The following is a 22,660-nucleotide window of genomic DNA, read 5'->3' as shown; positions in this document are numbered from 1 at the left end:
GTAAACTTCTACCAAAGAAGTGTTGCCCTTACACAACGATGTGAGTTTGAAACGATGACCACCGATTTTCCTTATTTTAGGTGGTGGTAATTACGTTGTTAATGCAATTAACCTTTTGGGCCGTTGACAATGTGGATACTTGAGTCTCTAGATGTAATACATGGATTGGGTCACGCGTCCACGGGAGTTTTCTTCTCCGCGTCAATTCGAGAACCGGCCGCGACCAGTCACCAAACCCAAAACCCATACTCTCTCACCGGAAGTACCCGGTCAAACCGGTTACCCATTAGATCCATTTTTCTTCCTCCTTTATTACCTTTTGCCCTTTCCCCTTTCCCTTTTCAATTTTCAAAACCCACATTACCTCCCACCACCTTCAAACCACGTCGTCCGAGCTGGAGACCGATTCAACTCGGCATCGACTCGGCCTTCTAGGGTTTCCTATGCACTGATTGATTTCCCAAATCTGGTACGCCGATTCTCCATGAATTTTGCTTCACTTTAGCTACTACTGTATATCTATCTCTGTATCTATATATATATATATGTATATACATCTGTCTGTCTGTTTGGTTACCGAGAAAATCAGCGGGGATTTTCTCGCTCTTAGTGCAACGCCATTGGAATTTTCTCGAGGTTTTACTCGCTGTTTTGCAGAAAATGTCTCGAGTTGAACAGCGATGGGAGCATCTAGTCCGTGCCGTATTGAGCAGGGCGAGGATGGGGGCTGATGCGTATGGCCGGCATGCTACTGGAATTGCTGGAAATGTTCCTTCCTCACTTGCAAACAATAGGGATATTGATGAAATTCTGAGAGCTGCTGATGAAATCCAAGACGAAGATCCCACTATTTCCAGAATCTGTGTGTTACCCACATCTTTTTTGTACTTTTTACTTCGAATTTTGAATTATAGTTTTGTAGCTTGTTTGGGTTGTGGAAATTAAGTTTGTTTTCCTATATGTGACATAAGAATCTGCGAGGATAATTTGGTAGCTGGGGTGGGGGGGGGGGGGATTGAGTACTTGGTTTCTTTGGGTCGAAAGTACGATCGTTTGAGTTGATGGGAAGCAAAGCAACCCACCTTGTACATTTCCGCTACTGCTGTGGCATTTCTCATTGGTCTTAAAAGTTCCGTTACTGTTTTAGGTTTTAGCTTATTCCTACTAGAGTTGTTAGTTATGCAAGATTTTAAGCAACTAGGAACCAAGATATATTCAAAATTGTGTTACGCATAAAACTGATTGAGCATGCTTACCCATCCACATATGAGCTGAGAAATAAACAAAACAACTCAATATTTTCCTCAGTCGTGGTGAATTACACTAGGAGCCATTCCTGAAGTGCATAACTGCTTTTAGGAAGATGCTCAAACAGCTCACTTGGAATTTCTTACACAAAAGGAAACAAGATCTACATGAAAAAAAAAATACCTTAAACCTCTAAATAGTGCCCCTCATTTTGTCAGACCAGATTGGCTGATGGTAGTTCTGTTCTGGTTCGTTTAGCTTAAAAAATATTTGAAAATGGGGAATCATCTAAACTCAGTTGTTGCTGTAATTTGGTGGTGAAAAACTTGTATATATTATAGTTAAATTCTATGTTTGCAACTCACAATTTTGAAAGTGCTGATTGTCCCCCTGCAGTATGCGAGCATGCTTATTCTCTGGCTCAGAATTTGGATCCCAATAGTGAAGGAAGGGGAGTATTACAGTTCAAGACTGGATTGATGTCTGTCATTAAGGTATATTTTCGTATGAAGAAAATTTGGGGGGGGGGTTTGAGTTTGAAGCTGTTAGATTTGTATTTACTTTTCATAACCCTTATATATGTACTTATCATCTCTTTTATCAAAAAGAATTTATGTGCTTATGTTTTGTAATCTATTATTAAGCAATTTCTTGTATTTGTTTGTCCCCTTGTGCAAATTTCCAGCAAAAGCTTGCAAAGAAGGAAGGTGGAACCATAGATAGAAGCCAGGACATTGCTCGCTTGCAAGAGTTCTACAAACTGTACAGACAGAAGAATAATGTAGAAAAGCTGCGGGAGGAAGAAATGAAGTTGAGGGAGTCTAGTGCTTTCAGTGGGAACCTGGGCGAGTAAGTTTCTTCGGTCCCAATATGACTCCAAAGATGTGTTACTTTTATTTGCTTATTTTCTGTTCATTACACTGATGTCTTTACTCAGGTATCTAATAAGTTCTGCCTATAATTTTTTTACTATTTAGCTCCAATGTTGATACATGAGGCTTTAAGTTTGTAGATGCATGTTCCCGTTCATGATTGTCTGGAAGATTATACTAAGAATCTTTTCATTTAACAACTGTCACTGTATCATGTTTTCCTTGGATGGGTATTGTTATTGTTTGGGTTACATGGTCAGAAAAAAATTAACGGATATTTGAAGTTGGCAGTGGGATGGAAGCTGAGGAGGTGTGGGAAAAGGTCAAGTATTGGGCAGCGCTTTTTATTTCCTATTTTTAGGAATATAACTCTATTGAGCAATATACTAGACTGAAAGGCTGTGGTGTCTTGATTAGTCTTTGTCTTCATATTGATGTAGCTTCCTGTATTAATGTGCTTTTTATTTCTGCTACTGGTAAATTACCTGCCCACCCTACTCTTCAGACTTCTATGAAATAAAACTCAATTTCGTCACCTTTATTTGTTTAAACAGGTTAGAGAGAAAAACAGTGAAGCGGAAAAAGGTTTTTGCAACTCTAAGAGTTTTAGGGATAGTTTTGGAGCAGCTGACTGAGGAAATTCCTGAAGAGGTTGGTCTTTTAGTGTTATATCCGTTTAATGCAAACTTTATTCTTTATGGACCATGGTTGCATCATAGATTCATAATCATATTATTTGATCTCCAAGCCACACAATGAACTTTCTACCTGTCGTTTGAGTTTTCTAATGAGGTGTTTTGTTGGTTGCTTTCACTTGATGTTTTTTAATGGTTTTTTTTTTCTTTTTTTTTTCTCTTGAGTTTGTGTGTGCTCTCTTCAGCCAACTAGTGCTTATCAAAGCCATAATGTTCATCCCTGGTTGGCTAAACAAAGCACACAACACAAAGTTGTTGAAAAAAAAAACTCACTTCGATCTTAACAAGTGTGAAATTTACTCTTTCATTTTTTATTTTCCTGTCTGGCGCATGATTGTTATATTTTCACCTGTTGTATCTGCCTCCTATGTCTAGTTGCAGAATTGATTAAATCTGTTTTATATTGCAGTTGAAACGGGTAATGGAATCAGATGCGGCAATGACCGAGGACCTGATTGCCTACAATATTATTCCTCTGGATGCTCCCAACATTACAAATTCTGTTGTCTCTTTGCCTGAGGTAATTGTTTTATTACTTACATGATTTAAGTTAACATCTTATGGTTTGTGTTTACTTAATCAAAGAAAATAATGGCCAGGTACAAGCAGCAGTGTCAGCGTTAAAGTACTTCAGTAACCTACCAAAATTGCCATCAGATTTTCCAATCCCTGCTACAAGAGATCCAGACATGTTTGATTTTCTGTATTATACTTTTGGATTTCAGGTATTTGCATGCCTGATCACACTTTTTTTTTTTTTTTTTCTGAATCCAAATTTTGGCTTCCTTAGGTTTCAAGTTTCGACCAAGTTCTTAATTTGAATTTTACTTTATTTCTTGAAATATCTATTTCAAGAAATCTTATTTGGTTAGTGGCTTGAGTTAAGTAAATGCAATCATCTCAACACTCCACTGCCACTTACCCACTACATCCTTGCTTCCATGAATGATTTTATTCACAATTATGTTGCACTGTAGAGAAGTGGACATCTGGTCTTCTGTTTTAAGTGGGCTTTTTGTGTCAGTCTTCTGCATAAAAATTGTTGCTTCTTTGAACAAAAAAGAAAAACACTCTATTTTGTTTCTTCTAGAAAATTATAAGAACTGTGTTAAGCTGTTAACGTTATTATTAGTTACTGCTCCTTTTACTTTGGAACTGAATTTTCGTTCCATATTTAATCTGATAATCTTAATTTGGTTCCAAAGCACTATGATGCCAGTAATTTTCTGAGACTTGATGTTTCTTGTTGTGTGCCAGAAAGATAATGTCTCTAACCAGCGCGAACATATTGTTCACCTTCTCGCAAATGAGCAATCTCGGCTTCGTATTCCTGAAGTAATTGAAGCTGTAAGTTAAATATCTGTAGTGTATGTAAGCTAAATATCTGTATTGTATGCTAGTCCATTCTGGTATGCACTTTCACCATTTTCTGTTGATAAAATTTCATTTCATATGAAAAGATTGCTTAAATTTTTTACAATACTTGGGAAGATTTACATTCAGTCCATATGTTGTGTCTTTATATTGCTGCAGAAATTGGACGAGGCTGCAGCACAAAGTGTATTTCTGAAGTCCCTTGAGAACTATATTAAATGGTGTGACTACTTATGCATTCAGCCAGTTTGGAGCAAGTATGGACCTAGACCTGATTTAACACCCATTCTGGGTGTTCCTTGATTTTCTTGTTGTTGTAAATTATGTATATAGAAAGGAGTTTGATGATAGAAACTCACTAAATAAGTCATTTTTGTGCAGTTTGGACGCAGTTACCAAGGAAAAAAAATTGCTGTTTGTTTCTCTGTACTTTCTGATCTGGGGTGAATCAGGCAATATTAGATTCCTTCCTGAATGCTTGTGTTACATATTTCATCATGTGAGTTTTTTTCTTCGCCCACAGTTCCATGCAATTTTGTTGTGGTTGGTGGAGCAAATCAGTTGCAATATATGATCACTATTTCTTAGTTGTCCTTTGTTTTCACATATAAAAGTGTGTTATGAATTTTGTCTTCTTTTCCTCACTGAATTAAAGTTTGTCCAAACGTGATATGCATGTTAAGAGATGCAATGACTTTTATAATGTGATTGCATATCCCATTTTCATGGGATTGTGCTATTTCCCCTATTGGTTGTGTCATTGTGGAGTTTACTTTTCTCTTCTACTTTCAGGAGTTCTTAGGAATAACCCTAGTTTGAAATAAGCTTGTGTCAATTTTGAAAAGCTTGTTCGTCCTATTGACCTTTATAAACTTTCCGAAACTTTCTTTTTTTAATTGTTTCCTGATTTTTTTCTGGCATTTGAATTTATAAATTTAAAAAGCTTGTTCGTCCTTTTGACCTTTATAAACTTTCTGAAACTTTCTTTTTTTAATTGTTTCCTGATTTTTTTCTGGCGTTTGAATTTAGTTTTTTACCACTGCTTGCTTAGCATGCTCTGTTATTGTGTGGGTCTTTCCAACTTTCTATTTGTATTTTGTTTCTGAAAATTATTCTTTCTCCTTTGAGCCCTGAATTGTAATGTGCAGATGGCAAGGGAAATGGATGAAATTCTAAGGCAGCAGATTGCACAGCCAGCAAACAGTTGTAATTCTGAAAATGGAGTTTCTTTTCTTGACCAAGTTATCTATCCTCTCTATGAGGTTGTGGCTGCGGTACGTCTCTGGGAGGTCTTATTGGGATGTTCTTCTTTTTCATCCTTACTGTCTTCTCATTGATGTTTCAGTTACTAACAAGATTATGGTGATTATTTCAAAATTGTCTCCTAATCTACAACTATGTGCAGGAAGCTGCAAACAATGATAATGGAAAAGCACCACATTCTGCCTGGCGCAATTATGATGATTTCAACGAGTACTTCTGGTAAGATATTTACACGATTGTGCCATGTAACATATGTTCACACCTTAAAGGCTAACCAACTTTTATATGCAGGTCACTTCATTGCTTTGAACTTAGTTGGCCTTGGCGCAGAGGGTCATCCTTTTTTCAAAAGCCAGTACGAAGGTCAAAGGTGGGCTTCTTGCGTGATAATATGTAATTTTACTTGTTGGAATATGGTTGGTTATTTTCTCTCATTATATGTATGTACTTAATGCTTGTTGAAACAGGTGCATCGATTTAATGAGTCAGTCAAGACCTTGAAATCATATTGTTTTCTTCAGTGGGCAGCATAAGAACTGAATTTTTAGAAAATACTCTGTTAGAACTTTTGACATAGAAACTAATTAAAAAAAAACTATTACCTATCTTGACATAGAAAGTCTTAAATGTTCTAAATTTTCAAAAAAAAAAAGAAAAAGAAAATTTAGAATCATAAGAATATATAGTAATCTTACATTTAGTAATTGAAAGGCATTTGGAGTCCCTAAAATTTTCAGCCATGCCTGAATATCCCTACCTCTGAATTGGCCAAAATGAAGGCCTCTTTTGTTGATTTGTATATTACATATTGCTATACATGTGGTTAACATACACACCATATTTGTTACAGAATATACTTAAATCTGGCAGAAGTCAACATCGAGGAAAAACTTCATTTGTTGAGCACAGGACATTTCTCCATCTTTACCATAGTTTCCACCGTCTTTGGATATTCCTTGTGATGATGTTTCAGGTTTGCATGCCTTACATGATTTCATTTCTCTTATAAATTATCTTTATGTGGCTATGTTTTCCTTACCCTATTGGCTATACCCCTGTCACATGCTGGCTACCCAAAAGGAAAAAATGAAAGCAAAGAACAGTGAATAATCCTTCATAATTTCCCCTTGTTCAGAAATTATTTTTGTCTGTCTAGTAAATATTGTTCTCCCTGGTTTCATTGAAGCTATGGTTTCTATGGTCTATGTTTCCCTTCTTTTATAATTGTAGCTTTTCTTTAGTACCAGTTATGTTTTGTTTTGCAATGTATTTTGTCACGATTTGTTAAAATTCCTCGTGTTTTATGATTGCTGTTGTACTAAATATGCTTTATCTGTGAACCTTCAGGGACTGACTATAATTGCATTCAATAATGGAAAGCTTGATTCGAAGTGTATTCGGGAAGTTCTCAGCCTTGGTCCAACATTTGTTGCAATGAAATTTCTTGAGAGTAGGGTTTCGCTTCTTAATGGGCTGATGTGGCTTCTTTACTGTCTCAGTCTCAGTCTCATAAAAACTTACAATATTTAAGTGTTGAGCCAAAGATAGTCAGAAAAGGCATTTCTTTTTGTTGCACAATATTAGAGTAACTTCAGTATCTGAGAAAATACTTCTTGTGTAGGTGTTCTTGACATACGCATGATGTATGGTGCATATTCTACAACACGACGCCTAGCAGTTTCTCGAATTTTTCTCCGATTTGTTTGGTTTAGCACTACATCAGTGGTCATAACTTTTCTTTATGTGTAACTTCCTAACGACGTCCATTCTTTAACATGTTTTACATGCTTTTATTTCTTATCTTTGAAGCTTTTTTTTTATTTTTTTATATTTTATGATTTTTAATCATTGGTAACATTCTTTCTCTGTGCCTTTCAGGAAAGCTCTCCAGGAAGAGAGTAAACAAAATGGAAACTCAATTATTTATAGACTGTATGTGATCGTTATAGGCACATATGCTGGTATCCAGTTCTTCATTAGCTTTTTTATGAGGATACCAGCCTGCCACAATCTGACTAATCAATGCGATCGCTTTCCTCTGATTAGTTTTTTCAAGTGGATGCGCCAGGTTTTAATCTCACAACTTTCCCTTTCTGTTCTTTATGCCTTGATTTTTTTTGTACCCATCATATGATGATCTGCTTTACTAATCCATTTGTTTATTGTTTCCTTTGTTGATTTTCAAGGAACGGCATTATGTTGGACGTGGGATGTATGAGAGGACCACTGATTTTATCAAGTACTCCCAAAATCACTATTCTCTCTTAAGTTTAATTTGTCGGAAACTTTGAACATTATAACAAGTGTTGTCTCTTATTGAATGCTGTATGCTCCCTATCCTTACTTACCAAAAGGATAAAAAAAGAATTATATAAGTTTTTAAACATATAATGGTGTTGATTAAAATGCTTAAGAGTTTTAAGGTCAGGATCTTTCTGGTGTTCTTTGTTGTCTTTTTACAGGTATACGAATTCAAATAGCATTGGTAATTTGATGTTTAAACCCACTTGTGTGCTGCTAAGATTTTTTTTGTTTTTGTTTTGTTGCAGGTATATGCTTTTCTGGCTTGTGATTTTGAGTGGAAAATTTTCTTTTGCTTATTTTCTTCAGGTTTGTTATGTTGAACATTTTTCCATGGCAGTGTCGTTTGTGCAGTTATTTGAATGATTGTGAATCAACTTCCTTTTCCCTTTTGTGCTAAATATGGCTTTCTAAAAGTTCTCTTTGGTTTACAGATCAAGCCATTAGTGAAACCAACTAAGACAATAGTGACAATGGATTCTATACTCTATTCTTGGCATGACTTAGTTTCTAAAAGTAAGCAACTGGTCTCTCATTCGATGGATATTTTATTTAAAGTTTGAAACTTTGAAATATATTTTATTTCTAATCTGTTTTGTAACTGCACTGAATTAATACATCTAAAAACTTCAATAGTTAAATGTTTTTTTAAAGCGAAATGGAGAATCTTATGATTTTTTTTATTTATATGTAAAACGTGTCTTCTGTAAAACAGATGTGTTTTAAAGCAGGAGTCTGAATGCAAGTGAAATTTGGAATGATGTTATGATTCTTGTTTTCCATTAAGTTGTCTAATGTGTTATTAAAATCTTTAAATTTATGATAGCATATATGGGAAGATGGATTGTAGTTACAAAACATTTATTTTGGTAATATAGATCTCTTGGATATAATCTTAATCTTAGTGAGACACTTAATTTTTCCTAATCATACTTCAAACTGATTAATTTGTATGCTTGCAGACAATCATAATGCCTTGACAGTTGCTAGTTTATGGGCTCCTGTGATACTTGTAAGTTGGAATTCTATTACCAACATTATTATTTTGATTTTTTATTCACTCAAGTCTGCAGTCCTGCACCTTTATGCTTACTAAACTATGGAGTTTATGAGATCAGGGTTGAGTTAACGTGTGATTCATTCCAAATTAAAGCAGCTTTTGAAGTTTCTCCATAGGGGCTTAAAGTAGTTTTAATGGCAGCTACAAAGTTAAAAATAAAACTAGACTACTGTTCTGAAGGGCCTTTATATATTCTTTAGATCAGAGGAATAGGGGCTGAGAGAGGATATAGTATGCTGGAACTCAATTCTGATTTACTAGTGCATGTTAGTTTTCTTTTCTTTCACCTGACCATGAGCCGGCCTATTCGTGCAGATTTATCTTTTAGATCTCCATGTATTTTACACCATTATATCTGGTGTGTGGGGATTCTTGCTTGGAGCAAGAGATCGACTTGGAGAGGTCAGCTGTTGTTGTTGTTGTTTTTGTTATTTCAGCTGGCACTCGAGCAGTATCCTGGTGAGTTCTTATTAATTATTGCTGAAATGTTTCATCTCTGTATTATAATCTCCAGATTAGATCATTGGAAGCACTTCATCAACTTTTTGAGCAGTTTCCTGGAGCTTTTATGAACACTCTTCATGTGTCTCTTCCTGACAGGTTCTATATATGTATTTCATTCAATTGATTGATTTTTTTTCGTTTAAAGATCACTACCACTAATTTTTTTTTATTTTCTTATCTCAAGTGTTTAAAACTAAAGGATTTTTTTTTCTTTTTTCTTTCTGGCAGGACTTCCCAACAGCCTTCCAGTGAGGTGAGCCTGTAAAATTGGGGAAAATAAGTGACCTATTACTTGTTGATAAATTTAACTAATCATTGTTTACTTTTACCTAGCTGAAATATGTTAAATCAATTATGACTTTAATGGATTATTTAAGCCCATTGCAAAATTTACCTATACGGTGTGTGTTTCAAGGACCTTGAGAAGAACAAGGTTGATGCTGGTAGATTCTCTCCGTTTTGGAATGAGATTATAAGAAATTTGAGGGAAGAAGATTATATCACCAACTTGTGAGTATTGAAATTATTCATGTGATTTTACTGTACTTGTGCACATTCTTTCGACTACTCAGTTAGTTATTTTACTTTCTTCCAGAGAAATGGAGTTGCTTGCCATGCCTAAAAACTCTGGAAATCTTCCCTTGGTTCAGTGGCCGCTTTTTCTTCTCTCTAGCAAGGTCATCAGTTCTTTAATTTTCAACGTGCACTCATTTTTAAGACATTCTAATTGTACATTCATACTACTGCAAATTTTAATTTTTTTGGGTAAAATACTACTACAAAATTTTTGATATTTTTAATATTTGATTATGTAGATATTTGTGGCCAAGGATATTGCTGTTGAGAGCAGAGATTCACAAGATGAACTTTGGGAGAGAATTTCAAGAGATGACTATATGAAGTATGCTGTCCAGGAGTGCTTCCACAGCCTTAAGCTAATCTTGGATGAAATATTGGAAGGCGAAGGAAAGATGTGGTAAGTTTATGTTTGAAGATAAGAATGCTTCTAATATGAGCGCTCCCATTTAATGAGCACATGTTTGAGCGTAGGGAAAAGCTTATATAATTCTTTCTCATTTTATCAGGGTTGAACAGGTGTACAAGGATATTCATTCAAGCATAGAGAAGAAGAGTATTCATGTTGATTATCAACTGAATAAGCTGCCACTTGTGATATCAAGAGTTACTGCATTAATGGGAATTCTGGTTTGTATTTCTTTATTGGTTCCTTGATGTAATTCTGGTTTTTATAAATGGATATATTGTTTCTCAATCTCATTACTAATATAGTGAATAGAGTCATGTTGCCTGTCCAAGGAACATCTGGGTTGCTGAGGCAGACTCTTTTTTTCCCATTGCTTTTGTACTGGCTGATGTCTTGGGTAGTTAGTTAGGTTCTTTGCTACCTTGTCAAATGATGTCTCCTAATTTCTGCAGCCTTACTCTGTTGTTCTAGATGTGTTGTTCAAATGATGTCTCCTAATTTCTGCAGCCTTACTCTGTTGTTCTAGATGTGTTGTTTATGTAGATATGTTTTCAAGTTACATATATGTATCAGGGGACTTCTTTTCTGTTTTTGTTAATGTTTCTTTTGATCAACCCCTTCTTGCTTGGATGTGGTATTGTTTTTTTATAAAAGTATATTTGATATTAATTAGTTTCCAGTTGTTAGGACAATGCTGCCAAGTGGTTTAAGTTATATGTCTTTTCGTTGTATGTGTGTACATGTGTGCATATGACAATTCATTTAATTGTTATACCTAACCCTTGCATTTAGGAAAATAAAAGGGAAATGGGGTGGAGGGTTTTCTTCTTCAAATGGGTTGAGACTTTTGGTCTGAAAGTATGAAATACCTTCGAAAGGAATCTTGAACAGGGTTTTTTCCTCTTTGTTTGGGCGAGTGATAGTTGTGTAATGTTTGGGAAGGCAGCTCTCTAAAATTCAAATTATCTTTCTGAGTTTTCTTTTCTTCTAATTACATAAAAATTGATATCGTCATGTAGTTATTTGTTTGTGCTTTATTCTGGTATATCGATTTCTTTTTACTCAAATATACTGCTTCGTTTATATAATGCACAGAAAGAAGGTGGAACACCTGAACTGGAGAAAGGTGCAGTTAAGGCTGTTCAAGATCTTTATGATGTTGTGCACCATGACATCCTTTCTATGGACCTGAGGTCAGTTAAACATGTGTTGTATGCGTGCAGGTAGTGTTTCCATTGCTTGATTCTACTCTACTTATATCACTTTATTGGTTGCCAATTTTAGGGGAAACTATGAGACATGGAAATTGTTGTCAAATGCAAGGACAGAAGGTCGTCTATTTGCAAAGTTGAAGTGGCCTAAGGACCCTGAGTTGGTATGTTTGAGTAGATTACCTGATCTCCTTAGTTGGGTTTAGGTTTAATGTTCAGTAGTATATTGTGCTTCTGCTTCTTTTTAATTATCGAGGATATGCAGAGATCGCAAGTCAAAAGATTGTATTCGCTGTTAACCATTAAAGATTCGGCTGCCAATGTACCCAATAATCTGGAGGCAAGACGCAGGCTCGAGTTCTTCACAAATTCCCTTTTTATGGAGATGCCTGCAGCAAAGCCAGTCCGTGAGATGTTATCGTTCAGGTAATACATTCTTCATCTCCTTTTCTGTAAGATTGATGTGCTTCATATGCCTGCCTTTCTCATCTTTTTCTTCATGTGCATGCAGTGTGTTTACTCCATACTATGCTGAAATTGTGCTGTATAGTATGGCTGAGCTCCAGAAGAAAAATGAGGATGGAATATCAATATTATTTTATCTTCAAAAAATTTATCCAGGTAGTTTTTTTATTCCTTTAATTAGGATCTTATTCTTGTTTCTTTGTGCTTTGTGATATAGTTGATGTGCTTATGTGCACAATTAAGTATCCTAAGTTGGGGTTAATAGTTTCTTTTTGTCACTGTCTGCTCAGGTGATATTTTAGAGTTTATTGTTAGATTTACAAGAGGTTGAATTACTGAAAGAGTCATCCTGGCCAGCTTTGTCTTAGACTCTTAGGTTATTGTGTTTTTTCCCTTTCCCTGTTTCAAACCATATGCGTTTATTTTCTAAATTTTTTTTATCTACTGAGCCTCGTGCTCCATCTCGGGGGTTGATATCCCCCCTCCTCACCCCCGTTCTTGTTCTTTTTCTGTTGCCATCTCTTTTATACATCCTTGTTTGTTTCATTTAGATGTGTATTTCATTTTAACTATGGGCAATTTTATTGTTTTGTTAGGAGATGTCTTGCAAGATTTTCTTCATTGTCGGCCTTCACTGGTATATTGACATATCATTTTTCTTGGCAGATGAGTGGAAGAACTTTCTTGCCCGAATTGGCCGTGACGAAAATACTCTTGACTCTGAACTCTCTGAGAATCCCACTGATATCCTTGAGCTTCGTTTTTGGGCCTCTTACCGAGGTCAAACATTAGCCAGAACAGGTAAATATTTTTCATAATCAATGTCTATGGTTTCTTCTCTCTCTCTCTCTCTCTCTCTCTCTCTCTCTCTCTCTCTCTCTCTCTCTCTCTCTCTCCCTCTCTCCCTCCCTCCCACAGATACATTTTTATTGTGTGAGTTCCATTTTAATTCATTTTTTTCTTTCATTTTTCTTTTATATATTTATTATACTTCCTTCCTAATATATTTAATACCCCTTTAGTTCACTCTGAACGCGTGTATGCTTGTCTTAGTGAATTCATGGGTTTGCCGCTAATTATCTAAGTTCTGTGATCTGCAGTTCGTGGAATGATGTATTATAGGAAAGCTCTTATGCTTCAGACCTATTTGGAGAGAATAAATTCTGGAGGTTGGCAGCATATTTGTTATTATTATTTGTTCTCATTCAGTTATTATTACTAGTACCACTACTTAGCCGCTACTTCTACTGTTTCATTTTTTGTATTTTGCCCTGCTGTTTGATCCATTTCTTTATCTGTTAGAAGGATCAGATGTGGAGGGTGCAATTTCCAGTAATGACGCAACTGATACTCGAGCGTTTGAGTTATCTCCTGAAGCACGTGCTCATGCTGACTTAAAGTTTACATATGTTGTAACGTGTCAAATATATGGAAAACAGAAAGAAGGCCAAAAACCTGAGGCTGCAGATATAGCAATGCTTATGCAAAGGTGAATTTTTTTATGAACTAGTTATCAATGGAACAGTCAAATTTCGTTCTTTTTCACATTGTCAAATTTCATGTGTACGGCTTCTGCATTCCCATGGGGTGTGTTTTGTGCGTTTTTGTGGGATGGGGAGGGTAATGTAATTATGGTTTGTTTGTGCTAGTTTGCACAGTGCTCAATTCACTTGGTCTAACATCAGGGGATAGGTTGGTCAGTGTCAGATTGGATTGGTTTGTTTTCTTCTCTTCTTTTCTTTGAAGAGTCTCTCAATGGTTCGACAGGAGTGTTAGGATACAGTTAGACCATCGTCCATTTCCTCCCCCTAAGAAACACATTTTATTATTAATAAACATTTTTTTGAACAATATTTTTTTGTTATTAATAATAAACATTAAACAGTAAGGATGGTTGAGAATTAGATTCCTTCATTCTCTTTGGTCATTACTGTCTTAACATTTTTTGGGCATCCCTTTTTTGTTGATTGTTTTTGGAGTTTTGCATCTATTGTTATTGTACATATTATGCATCTGTAATTTGCTTGTTAACATTTTGGTTATTCTTTCCAATGAAGTTGTTTGTATTTTTGTTGGCTGTATGTTTAAAAATCTACCTGACATAATTTTTCTATTTAATTTGTTGTTAGATATGAGGCTCTTCGGGTTGCTTTTATTGATGAAGTTGAGACTTTGAAGGATGGTAAAGTGCACAGAGAGTTCTACTCAAAACTCGTAAAGGCTGATATCAATGGGAAGGACAAGGTTCAATTATTTTTTATTTTGCCTTCTAATTTATGTAGCACAGGCCCTGTTTTAGGATTTGAGGGGTTCAGTTATTTTTTGCCTCTCTTTCTTTAATTTAATTTTTTTTTTGTTTTTGTTTTTCTCTTTTGGATTTATTGACTAGTTCGACCATATGCATACATAAAGGCTAAATCCCATATCTTCTAACTGTGGTGCCTTGAAAGAAGAAATGTAGAATTAGAGATCGAAGTGTCATTGTCTTTCAAGGTCTATCTGTTTAGTTTGATTTTTAATGGATAAACTACTAATACTAAATAGTTTTTTGTCTTGCATGTATGGAGTAAAAGCTCGTTTAATTATCCCTACTAATTTTTCTATATTTAGTAGTTCTAGGTTCGAGGGATGCTAGAATAGATATGCTTTAGGCAAAATGTTACCTCTTCACTCTTGTTGACATTATGTTTCTTTTATGTTAACAATTACTTGAATTTCACAGGAAATCTACTCCATAAAACTGCCTGGAAATCCGAAACTTGGTGAAGGAAAACCGGAGAATCAAAACCATGCAATTGTATTTACTCGTGGAAATGCAATTCAGACAATTGACATGAATCAGGTAACCAATTGAATTTTTTTTTCCGCTTTTTCATGTCTGATATTTTGTGTTGTTGTGTTGCTCTGCTAGAGATTTTTGGGTTAATGCTAAGAAACTCATACATTGCGTGTTGACTACTGGTTTACATGATATATTTTGTGCAGTGCTTCCATCTTGGTTGGTAAAAGTTAGAATCCATAACAGAAGTGTCGTTACCTCTGATTGTGGAAATGTTTTGTTGATTGTAATTTCTTATTTGGAAAACAGAAGTGTTTTTAACTCTGATTGTGGACGAGTATTGTCAGGATCTTCAAGTAGTTTGTAGTCCAGGTTGTTCATTATGTTGTATTGTTTTTCTAATTAACTATAGTGTATAATCTTTGTCCTCTTGTAGGATAACTATTTTGAGGAAGCTTTGAAGATGAGAAACCTACTTGAAGAATTCCATACTGATCATGGTATCCGACGTCCTACAATTCTTGGCGTCAGAGAGCATGTCTTTACAGGAAGGTAAATTTAAATTGTATCCTCTGGGTTTTTACTTTAATAGAGCAAAATGTGTTATTTGTTTTAAATGGTTGTGTATATTTTGTGCAGTGTTTCTTCTTTAGCATCATTCATGTCCAATCAGGAAGCAAGCTTTGTAACTCTAGCTCAGCGTGTTCTTGCAAATCCTTTGAAGTAAGTCCATTGTGTGATGCCAATGCATTTATCATTGTCCCTGGGTCTATAAAATTTAGACTTGAAACTGACATCATAGGCCATGTACAGGGTCCGTATGCATTATGGTCACCCTGATGTGTTTGATAGAGTGTTCCACCTAACTCGAGGTGGTATTAGCAAGGCTTCTCGTGTAATTAACATTAGTGAAGATATCTTTGCAGGTATGACTCATGGTTGATAAATTGCTGTTGTATTTTTTTTCCCCCCATGTACTGTCTTCCTGCACTCTGTATACAGTAGGGAAACACCCCCTGAAAATTTAATATTTTTTGTTAAAAACCCCAGAAAACTGAGAGTTTTATTCTTAGGCCCTAAATGGGGATTATTGATAAAGTTTGGGGCTTGAATTAAGGATTAATAAACAATAAATTAAGGGCTTCAATAAATAGAACAAAATTGGCAATTTATTGCCAGCAAATTTAATTTGAATGACAAAAACCAACTTTTCATTTTCCACTTTTTGTTTCTAAAGTTTAGACTAACCCCGGGCCATTGTTCGATCTCTTGGATCGCTTCTAGAGTGCTAATTGAGATGCTAGCTAGTTGAAGGAAAAGTTGACGGCGTATGTGTCAATATAGGCATTCAAAATTTTTTTTTGAAGGATTTAATTCAAACTTCATTTGGTTTTGTTGTGCAGGATTCAACTCAACTTTACGCCAAGGAAATGTGACTCACCACGAGTACATTCAGGTAGGTTTCTTTTGTTATTCTTTTTCTCATTTGAGACACATGATGTGAGATTCTAATAACAATTTTCAGGTTGGCAAGGGACGAGATGTTGGGCTCAATCAAATTGCTGTATTTGAGGGGAAGGTTTCTGGTGGTAACGGTGAACAAGTTCTAAGTCGAGACGTATACAGGCTTGGGCAGCAATTTGATTTTTTTCGGATGCTGTCATTTTTTTATACCACCGTTGGCTACTATTTTTGTACAATGGTATAGTGATTCTTGATTATGCCAACTGTCTTTTGTGCTTATTGCAATTTATTGTGGCTAAACAAATTGAAGGTTGAAATGCTCTGTTAATAAGCAAATGGCTTTTTTGAGTAACTACAAAAATGTAACTCTGTCCAAAGTATGTACTTATATAATATCAAACAAGTTCTTCCTAACAGTTATCTTAGTTATTCCAAATGGAACTTTCTTTCAATATTGCTGTCTCTAGTTCGGCTTCAATGATAAATCACAATGCTTTTTCGATATATTAAGTTCTCAAGTTTTTTTTTAATTTTTACTGCTTCATACTCACATGTTTACTGCCTTTTAAGCAATGGAATTGTTTTCCATTGTTCATTAAGCTACTTGATTTTATATCTAACTAGTCTTGTTTTCTTCGCTTGTGCAGTTAACAGTGCTGATGGTATTTATTTTTCTCTATGGAAAAATATATTTGGTAGGTTTTGTTTTTGCTTACCACCTCATGCTACATTTTCTGTGCATATGTGGTTAATAGTAGTAATCATCCGTCAGTGCTGATACATGCGTGTATGTTTACTTCGACCCATGCATTTTAAGCTTATATGCCATTGATGGTGGAGATGTGGTATTGTAAGAATCATTTTTAGGTTTAAATCCGCTTAATCTTCAATTGTGATGTATTTGGATTTGGTTATATTATATATGTAAAAGAATTGACATAGGTTTCACAAAAAATAAAAAATAAAAGCATGGCATAGTTAAGTTTCCTTGTTTTTCTTTTCTCCTTTTGTTTTATGCTTACCCTTCGAGTGTGCGCGTGCCTGTGGTCACATGAACAGTGTACATTCTAAATTATTCTCATGGCAACATGTTCTTGTTTTAGGCATTATCTGGTGTTGAGTCAAGGTTGACAGACATAGCTTTGGTGACAAAGAATACAGCGTTGACTGCTGCTCTTAATACCCAATTTCTCATCCAAATTGGTATCTTCACTGCAGTCCCAATGGTTCTAGGCTTCATCTTGGAACAAGGTTTCCTGAGGGTAATCACACTATTCTAATTGGTCTTAAGTGATCTAGCTTGCTTATACACATTAATCTGTTGACTTTAGGCATGCAGTTTAATCTGTTTTCTTAAAACCATAACTGTGATACTAATTTTAATAGTATGGGCAACGATGTTGTCACTACTGTTGTGATCCACTACTCTCAAATGAAAGTCATTATTAGCAGTACACATTTACTTAGAACCCATTACATTTGGGAACTTGGTGGAGGTCCTATCTTTCAAGAGGTGATTGAAAGTAGTTCACCCTCCTGGATAGCATGTTTTTCTATTTTCACTATATTCTGGTATGGTAATAATATGTTTCGAAGAAAGTTTAGTTTCCCCCTTCTCGACTATTTTCCAATTTTTCCATTGACTCCTGCTGCAGGCCATGGTCAGTTTTCTCACAATGCAGCTGCAGCTTTGTTCTGTCTACTTCACATTCTCTTTGGGTACAAAAACTCATTATTTTGGCCGGACTATTCTTCATGGTGGTGCAAAGGTTTGATTTCCTGCTCTCCTTTTCACGCTTCATTAATTTCTTTGGTAGATGGCATATCAATTTATGCTTATTTCTTTACAGTATCAAGCAACAGGCAGGGGATTTGTAGTTCGTCACATTAAATTTTCAGAGAACTACAGGCTCTACTCTCGCAGTCATTTTGTTAAAGGGTATGGTTCCTTGTCACTATCTTTGTTTTATCTCTCCTCTGTTTTAATAATATTTTGATTCCATGTTTATAAGGCAAACGCTACCAATCTCAAAAATAACGCAGTTTCAGATTTTTGTGTTCTATTTAACTCATTTACTTTGTTCTTGTCAGATTGGAAGTAGTGCTTTTGTTGGTCGTGTACCTTGCCTACGGCGATAATGATGGGAGTGCTCTAACATATATTTTTCTCACAGTGACCAGTTGGTTTATGGCACTTTCTTGGCTCTTTGCTCCATATTTGTTCAATCCGTCTGGTTTTGAGTGGCAGAAGTAAGTTCTGTTTCATTTACATTTTTAAATTTGTTATTCTATTGTACTTCATTGGTTAACCCATTATATGTCCTTATAGGATTGTGGAGGATTTTCGAGATTGGACAAATTGGCTTCTTTACAGAGGTGGAATTGGAGTTAAGGGTGAAGAAAGCTGGGAAGCTTGGTGGGAGGAAGAACTGGTAATACCCATGATGCAAGATACCTCCTAGTTATCTTCAGTCTTTTACCCCTTCAATTGCTTTACTTGTTAAAGTTAATTTCTAGTGACAACTTCTGTTTAAGCACTGCCTAGACAATAATTAATTTTTCAGTCTAATGGTGACCCTATAAAATAAGAATGCTTGTGATGGGGAGTTCTTGAAAGAATCTGGTGGATGCCTGCCACAACACCCCCCACCCCCCCCCCCAAAAGGAGCATATGCTTTCAAAAAATTACCATAGGGTAGATTGATAACAATTGATAACTCTGGAAAAATGCCCACTTGTATAACCCAGGAGATAAAATACATTACAAAAGAGGATTGGTGAGTTACTATTTCAGTGAGTCTGGAACCAGATACTTTGGAAATAGGAACTGTACTAATCATAGTACCAGGTTGTTAGGGGTTGGGGTTCCCCAAGCAGCTTGGTAAACGTGCAAGTTGCGTTAGCAGCAGCCCCTCTTAATCAAGGGTGTGGTATGTCTTCCTTATCTAGACCCTTCTTATATTGGGTCATCATCTTGTGGAACCGTTATGTTACAATGTTGTAGCCTTTTGTCCTTGTTTACCTCCTCAATCACTGTCTCAGTGAAATTGTGTGCTTTCATTGTTTGGTTTTTGGTTGCTCTATTGTGTTGTTTTTTATATTCCCTTGTTTATGTTCCTGAGATTTCATCTGCAGGCACATATTCGGACTTTTGGTGGTAGGATTGCGGAGACAATTTTGAGTCTGAGATTCTTTATCTTTCAGTATGGCATTGTCTACAAGCTAAATGTGAAAGGAGACAGTACGTCATTGACGGTAATAGTTTATTTTATATTAATATGGGCTTTCCTTCTCATTCCTTCAAAATGCAGCCTATTTTTCTATGCTTGTAACTGTTGCACTTTGTTGTCTATCCCGTGTTCAGCAATTTCTGGGTCTGTATATAAGCTGGTGCGTTTAATATTTTCTGATCTTTCATGCATTTTCTTGCCCTAATATTTCATGTTTTACTGTAGGTGTATGGCCTCTCATGGGTTGTTCTGGCAGTGCTTATACTCCTTTTCAAGGTGAAATTGAAACTACTGAGCGATAGCATCTATTTCGGCCTACATTATGTGATGCAAATCCTGTTTCTATATTTAATAATTTTTTTGCTTTGGTTTCACAGGTGTTTACCTTCAGCCAGAAGATATCTGTTAACTTCCAGCTTGTGCTGCGTTTCATTCAAGGTGTATCCTTCTTGTTGGCGCTTGCCGGTTTAGCAGTCGCAGTTAAATTTACAGATTTGTCAATTGCAGACGTTTTTGCTTCGATTTTAGCCTTTATACCCACTGGGTGGGGAATCCTTTCTGTAAGTCTTTTCATTTCCTATTCTTTTATTTCTTTTCTTACTACTCCACTCTCGTTTATGTTACGCGATAGCAGTTACTGTTGAATTAGATTCGGGCACTCGTCCATTCCTTCACAATTTCTAGGAAAATTAAATTGGAACAATTTGTGTTTTGTGTTATGCATAAACAATTTCCGTTCGTTATATTTTAGCCTGACCAAATTACTTTGGGAACCGATTGTGTAATTGAAAATTAGTTTGAGTACGTATCAGTAACGCCCTCTTCCTCCCATTTATATTGACGTTAATCTGTGCGATTTTTTCCAGATTGCTATAGCCTGGAAACCGTTGATGAAAAAGCTTCACCTGTGGAAGTCCATTCGTTCCATTGCCCTTCTATATGACGCCGGGATGGGGATGATCATATTCATACCTATTGCATTGTTCTCATGGTTCCCATTTGTATCGACATTCCAAACGCGGCTCATGTTCAACCAGGCTTTCAGCCGAGGGTTGGAGATCTCTCTCGTCCTTGCCGGAAACAACCCGAATACCGGAATATAGCTACCGAGTTTTTCTTCCCTTTATGTATCATCTTAAGTAGCTTATGTTCCCCGGTAAACGTATGGGTAGCGTGTAATCTTTTTGCTTCTTTGATCTAGCTTGTCCACTAATCGTGTATCCGTAACTTCCATTTTCGAGACATTGTAAATAGTAGTGTATATCATCGATCGTGTCGTATATCGCCGTTCGGTTTAGTCGCTTGTGTGCCACATTGTGTACGAGGAATGTATACTGATAATATATACAGTTTTTAGCGACCAAACTATCAATGATTTTCAAGATTTTGTGGCTTGAAGCACTTCGCGAACACTTTCTTTTCTAAATCTTTACTGGTTCGTTTCTTTTGATACTCGGGTATGCATGAATGAACTCGAAATTGTGTCTACGGAGCTAATAATTTAGACCAATTATTCTTGCTAATGTTGGAAGATGTACCAAGTTCGAATTTCGTAATTCCATCCATCGATCAAAATTGAAGGCTAGAAAAGAATCAATTGAAATTTCATCCTAAATGGACCCAATGTTGCCCGTGTGGTTGCCAAATGCGATGGCAAAAAGGTCATTATCAAGGCAGTGAAATTTTAATGTTACGTAACCATGCACGTAAATGATATTCATAAGAGGCGTGATCGTATAGAGTTCAACAAAATTTAGATTGAAACTTTGATTTGGATTAAGATTGATAACGAGTTTAATTGCAAGGGTATTATTAAAAGTTTTATTGATAACAAAACTGGTATCAGATTAAAACGACTATTAAGAGGGTTGTGTGGAAGGCTAAAAAAAGTGAGTTTCTTAACCGTTTTCCTTCCTTGACAAAGAAGATGTTGATGGTGTTTTCCTTCCTCAAGGGGTAGAGAGGGATCAAAGGCTTTTGTGAATTGTGAGATGGAGACAGATGAGTGGTTGCCAAAGCTTATGTGATAAAAAGAACGTAAACATCACAAGGAATCAATCGGAGCCACAAATGCAATATATATATATATATATATATATATATATATATATATATATATATATATATATTCGTCCCACAAAAGATGCACTAAAAGTTGGGGGTGATGATGAGTTTGTAATTCCAAGTTTACACACAAAACGAATTTGGAAGTTCCTTTAAAATTATTGAAACTGCTGTTAGGGAAAATATTTTTATGCTCCAAAAACGTTTAAAGTTATTCAACAAGAAGTACCACACTTAAAGTGCTTCTTGCCAAAAAAACCTTTAGTACTTTTTTATGATTTACTTACATTTTTATTAAGAATTCGTTTTAAAAACATTTTCATAAAAACCATTATCAACTATTTTAAAAAGACTTCTAGACAAGCTTACAACCTCATTATTCATCACCAAGCAAAAGTTATATATTGCACTTATTTCTTATGAAAAATCATTGAAAAGGAGATGAGCACCTGACGAATATTTCAGGGCGACAACGTTCAATAATATTTATACAATTATATACTACAGAAATAAGTCACAAAGTTGACTCTCGCGTCTTGAGATTTCCAAAATTAAAATATTTATATAACCTGTTTTTGGAAATTGAATAAGCGAAACGCTAACAAAAAGTAAGCAAAAAGTATAAATATACAGAATGAGAATGCTTGAAACTAAAAGATTTTCGGACAGCCTATCTAAATCAAACTTAGATAAGTAATAATAATCTATATGCAATTGAATCTGGTCCAATATCCTACTGCATAGACAATTAAGTTTCTACTCATGCGTCCCAGTTTCGAAACTCTTTCGAATTTATACCCATACGTTTCAGATTCGAACCTCGTCCATCCTGTCAATAATAGTAAATTTTATAAATAAATAAAATCCTATGTTTGGTCTTTTATTGTGTACCAAATTATACTATTTGTTGTAAAAGAAAAATGCAATTTCCCTCTAGTGACCTACTCCAACTTGCCAGATCTCCGAATAGGAGGTGGATTGTCTGTCTTCCTATTTCCATACTCTCTCCATGCTCTCCTGTGATGTGTGATCACTGTTAAGCCACGTTAATATTTTATATTAATTTTTTATAGAAATAATAAAACAAAAAGTAATAAGAATATAAAATGTTGACGTGGTATGCTCTCCTGTGATGTGTGGTCACG

The 22,660-nt window shown here is 35.5% G+C and overlaps 1 protein-coding gene across 3 annotated transcripts; it reads left to right on the top strand.

Annotated features, from left to right (window-relative positions):
* Positions 1 to 316: 316 nt before the first annotated feature.
* On the top strand, positions 317 to 20,816 carry LOC103425168 (callose synthase 9). Of its 3 annotated transcripts, none has more exons than XM_070808898.1 (52): positions 317 to 469; positions 658 to 862; positions 1,645 to 1,742; positions 1,934 to 2,097; positions 2,675 to 2,771; positions 3,225 to 3,335; positions 3,415 to 3,540; positions 4,073 to 4,162; positions 4,349 to 4,446; positions 4,571 to 4,688; positions 5,338 to 5,463; positions 5,595 to 5,671; positions 5,744 to 5,822; positions 6,303 to 6,425; positions 6,800 to 6,902; positions 7,074 to 7,197; positions 7,331 to 7,520; positions 7,639 to 7,691; positions 8,002 to 8,062; positions 8,188 to 8,269; positions 8,716 to 8,765; positions 9,129 to 9,215; positions 9,328 to 9,413; positions 9,546 to 9,570; positions 9,733 to 9,827; positions 9,913 to 9,994; positions 10,133 to 10,293; positions 10,403 to 10,523; positions 11,398 to 11,495; positions 11,587 to 11,677; positions 11,779 to 11,939; positions 12,025 to 12,134; positions 12,645 to 12,779; positions 13,079 to 13,147; positions 13,290 to 13,467; positions 14,108 to 14,222; positions 14,701 to 14,820; positions 15,194 to 15,309; positions 15,397 to 15,480; positions 15,571 to 15,683; positions 16,161 to 16,213; positions 16,283 to 16,459; positions 16,869 to 16,916; positions 17,325 to 17,483; positions 17,877 to 17,990; positions 18,072 to 18,160; positions 18,313 to 18,471; positions 18,551 to 18,653; positions 19,357 to 19,476; positions 19,677 to 19,727; positions 19,829 to 20,011; positions 20,318 to 20,816. In XM_070808898.1, the coding sequence occupies exons 2-52, from the start codon at positions 661 to 663 to the stop codon at positions 20,552 to 20,554; spliced, it is 5,712 nt and encodes a 1,903-aa protein (XP_070664999.1). In that variant the 5' UTR covers positions 317 to 469; positions 658 to 660; the 3' UTR covers positions 20,555 to 20,816. The 3 variants fall into 3 exon arrangements, with proteins under 3 accessions (XP_070664999.1, XP_028943679.1, XP_028943678.1); XM_029087846.2 differs by having other exon boundaries at positions 13,284 to 13,467; XM_029087845.2 differs by having other exon boundaries at positions 13,281 to 13,467.
* The last annotated feature ends 1,844 nt before the right edge of the window (positions 20,817 to 22,660 follow it).

Source organism: Malus domestica, chromosome 11 (genome assembly GCF_042453785.1).
Source record: "Malus domestica chromosome 11, GDT2T_hap1".
Lineage (NCBI taxonomy): Eukaryota > Viridiplantae > Streptophyta > Magnoliopsida > Rosales > Rosaceae > Malus > Malus domestica.
This window is presented reverse-complemented; position numbering and strand designations above follow the sequence as displayed.